Source organism: Rosa rugosa, chromosome 3, assembly GCF_958449725.1.
Source record: "Rosa rugosa chromosome 3, drRosRugo1.1, whole genome shotgun sequence".
NCBI classification, from domain to species: domain Eukaryota; kingdom Viridiplantae; phylum Streptophyta; class Magnoliopsida; order Rosales; family Rosaceae; genus Rosa; species Rosa rugosa.
Window position 1 is genome coordinate 16,688,648 of NC_084822.1, and position 3,787 is coordinate 16,692,434.

General features: G+C 36.1%; 1 protein-coding gene across 1 annotated transcript; it reads right to left on the minus strand.

The window, feature by feature from the left end:
* Positions 1 to 2,598: 2,598 nt before the first annotated feature.
* Positions 2,599 to 3,787, minus strand: LOC133738263 (uncharacterized). Its single transcript, XM_062165759.1, has one exon. It carries the CDS (start codon positions 3,453 to 3,455, stop codon positions 2,745 to 2,747), a length of 711 nt encoding a protein of 236 aa, XP_062021743.1. The 5' UTR covers positions 3,456 to 3,787; the 3' UTR covers positions 2,599 to 2,744.

A 3,787-nucleotide genomic window follows, 5' to 3' on the forward strand; every position in this document is an offset into this window, starting at 1 on the left:
GTCAAACTTTCTTGCTCCTTCCATACATTTCAAACTTTGGCTTACTGAATCTTGGGATGTTTTGTGTTAATCTAATTTGTGTTGAAAAATTATTATGGTTCATCCTATCTGCCCTGCAGTGTTTAATCATTCACCCACCTGTTTACGTGGTGAAAAGCAAAGAGAATGCTTTCTTTAAGAATCCAATATGGCTGAAGGATGCCACTGCTGACATTTTTTATTTCTTTCTAAAATGGAAAATTTTTAAGAACTGTACATGACATATAGACCGTTCCGAAGTTCGGTGTATTTGTTTTCAAAGAATTAACTTTAGTACATCAAGTTGTAATCTCGACCCACTTTTAATACATGGTGTCAATAACACCGTTAAACTTATGCAATTATTCAATTTTTAAAGCGTAATTTTGGGTTTTCATATATATATATATATATATATATATATATATATATATATATATTTATGTATATATATACACACACACACACACACACATATCCTAAGCGGAGCTCCGCTTTGAAATTAAAGTGCGGATTTAGAGTTTAGGGTCACTTTTCGGTTGCATATCCATATTTTGACCGTTCAGTTTTTAGGTACTAATGTATAGATCATCTCTGCAAATTTTCAGCCAAATTAATGATCGTTAAGGCAGTTATCAATGCCTTAAAGCTAGTACGGTTTAGGTTGGACAGATTCAGTTCGTCCATTGGTTTAAGCGAGTTAGATACCTTAACGATCATCAATTTAGCTGAAAATTTGCAGAGATGATCTATGCATTAGTATCTAAAAACTGAACAGTCGAGATGTGGATATGCGACCTAAAAGTGACCCTAAACTCTAAATCCTCACTTTAATTTAAAAGCGGAGCTCCGCTCTAGATAAGATCTATATATATTTTGTATGTGTGTGTGTCTATATATATATATATATATATATAGAACTTTGCTCAGGAACGGAGGTCCTTTCCTAAGCTTAGGAACGGATTTTCAATTTTTTTTCCCACTTTTTTATCACACATTTACATCTTAACCGTTAAGTTTTTAGGTCCTAATGTATAGATCACTTTTGCAAATTTTTAACCAAATTGATGATCGTTAAGACATCCAAAATTGCAATTTACATGAACGAACCGAATCTGTCGAACCGGAACCGTTCGTGTACATTGTTGTAAATTGCAATTTTGAATGACTTAACGATCATCAATTTGGCTGAAATTTTGCAGAGATGATCTATACATTAGGACCTCAAAACTGAACGGTTAAGATGTGAATGTGTGATCGGAAAGTGGGAAAAAATTGGAAATCCATACCTAAGAAAAGGTATGGACGTTCGTTGCGGAGACAGACTGTGTGTGTGTGTGTGTGTGTGATACGGACACCCAAATCTGGGTACCAAAAATCTGATTTTCTCCTCCTCCTCCTTCTTCTTCCTCTCCAATATCAAGGTTTGATTTGGATATATACCCAAATCTGGTTTTCTTCTCCTCCTCCTTCTATTTCCTTCTCCTTCTTCTGCAATTTTTTTTTTGTTAATCCCTGAAGAGACAGATTTGCCCTTACAAATTTGACCAAAATCACATTGACTAACAGGGGCCGTAATAACATACACTGATTTTGGGTTGGGATTGCAACTTCATGTACAAAAGTTAATTTTTTGAAATCAAATACACCGAACTTCGGAACGGCCTATATATCATGTACATTTCTTAAAATTTTTCCTTCTAAAATAATATACAACTAATCTTTTCCTGGGCTGATATCTTAAGATGTAGAGAGGAGTCCAATGGGGGTGTAGAGTAGTGGCTATAGTGATTTACACTACCACAAAATATAAAATATATTCAAAATAGAATAGCATGTATTGGCCACAAAATTATAAGTAAAATACATGAATTAGTGCTAGTGAAAAAGGCAATAGATATTAGTGCTTCGATTCAGTGAGTATCATGTAGTGCTTGTATAGTTGTATGCCTCAGTGTCCCTCTTCATCTGGTTTGTGCAATTGAGGAAGGGGTATAGATGCTCATCTTACATCAAATGACTGAAAACTGACTTTTCGAAATTAAACTGCTCTGCTGGAAGGCTTTATAATTTGTTCTATCTGTTTCAATGCAATTGGAAACTCCTCAGACTTTATACTGCCGATTTATTCCAAAAAAAGAAGAAGAAGGAAATTTGGGATTGATGCATAATAACGTGTAAAGAGAATTTAGAATCCATTCTTTGCTATTGTGCCATTTGTTTCAGCCATAATGGGAACATCTATGGGAAATTCTCTTATCTGCAGATTTGTTCTTTAAATGATGCAATATCTTAGATTGAATTACTTACCCATTCGCTTTTGGCGTATAGGCATATGCTTGGAATTTTGTCCTAAAACTTAGACTTGTCGGTCATGTCAGATATATAATTATTGTTCTTTGTTTTTTAACAAGGAAGAAGGGAGAGGATGAGAATCGAAATCCTGTGCTCAATGTAGGGTTAATCTAGAAATGTTGGGTTAAGAGTTCTTCACCACTAGAGCTAAGAGAAATCTTAAATTTTTTACATAATTTGTAGTTCTGCTAAAAAAAACTGCAAATCAGTACTTTTGAGCATGTATGAACAAAAACTACCAGAAAACTTTACATTGCAATCTCGATATAGCAATGTACAGATATATATTTATATATCTATATATATAGAAACCCAAAAAGCTAAAACAGAGAAGAAGAAAGTAGAAACTGAGATTTTCAAATACTTGGATCTTAGATTACAGAGTATTCTTCTTGCAGTCGAAACTTCTGCTGCCTGGCAATGAAAGCCTCAACCTTGCAGCGAAACTCCTCGTTGCTCATGCCATCTTCTGGGAACACAGTTTCTGGCACTTTCTTCTCACCAGACTTGATATTTTTCTTGAACATCTCCGTCTCTGAACGCCTCAATACACGGCGTGAGTTCTGGCAAAGCTCGCGTTTCAAGTTCTCTGATTGACTCCTTGTGTAGTTCTCTGATTGACTCCTTGTGTAGTTCTTCACTTCCAAGGAACTATGAGTTTGCACAGGAACTATACCACCGTCACATGTGCTCTGATTGACCTTGTACTCGATTTCATCTCGGCGAATCTTCTGATTCTTTTCACTGTTCTGAACAAACTCATCATAAAAATCACCTCCTGAGCCACCTGTGCTTGAATCCTTAGCTGAGAACCTACCGGACTTGGCAAAGAGAATGATGACTATAATGTTTCCAACGACGAACACAAAGCGAGGACTGAACATGAAGCCTGATATGTCTCGGAAGTAGAAGCCAGAGTTCTTGACAGCATTAGGGAGTTGAAGAGAAAGTCTGGAAATCAGGAGCAGAACAACAAACACTTCGAGTAATCGAAAAAAGTTTCCAATCTTTCTAAGCTGGCGGTACCTCAATATGGCGTTGGTCTTCTCAGCTTTGATGTCATAAAAATTGATTGAATCCATCTTGTTTTATGAAATCTGAGAGAAATCAAAGAAAAATCTCTTGAAAAGGGTTTTGGAGAATTGTGCGTTCCTCACTCGAAGGAGAATAGAGGTTTGCTCAAAGCTTCGTAGCCCACCATGTCTCTCAACAGAGGCAATAGGGGTACTACTATCAGAGCAGCAGATTTTGCGAGGGATGTGATTATAGGAAGCATGAAAACAGAGGAAACAGAGTCAATTTAATGAGCTCTGTTTTAAGACAGATGAAATGGAGATAGTAAAGAGTAATAGAAGTTGCTTGTGTTGTGTTGGTATGGAATGTGAATGCTGAATTGAAACCTTTAAATTGTGCA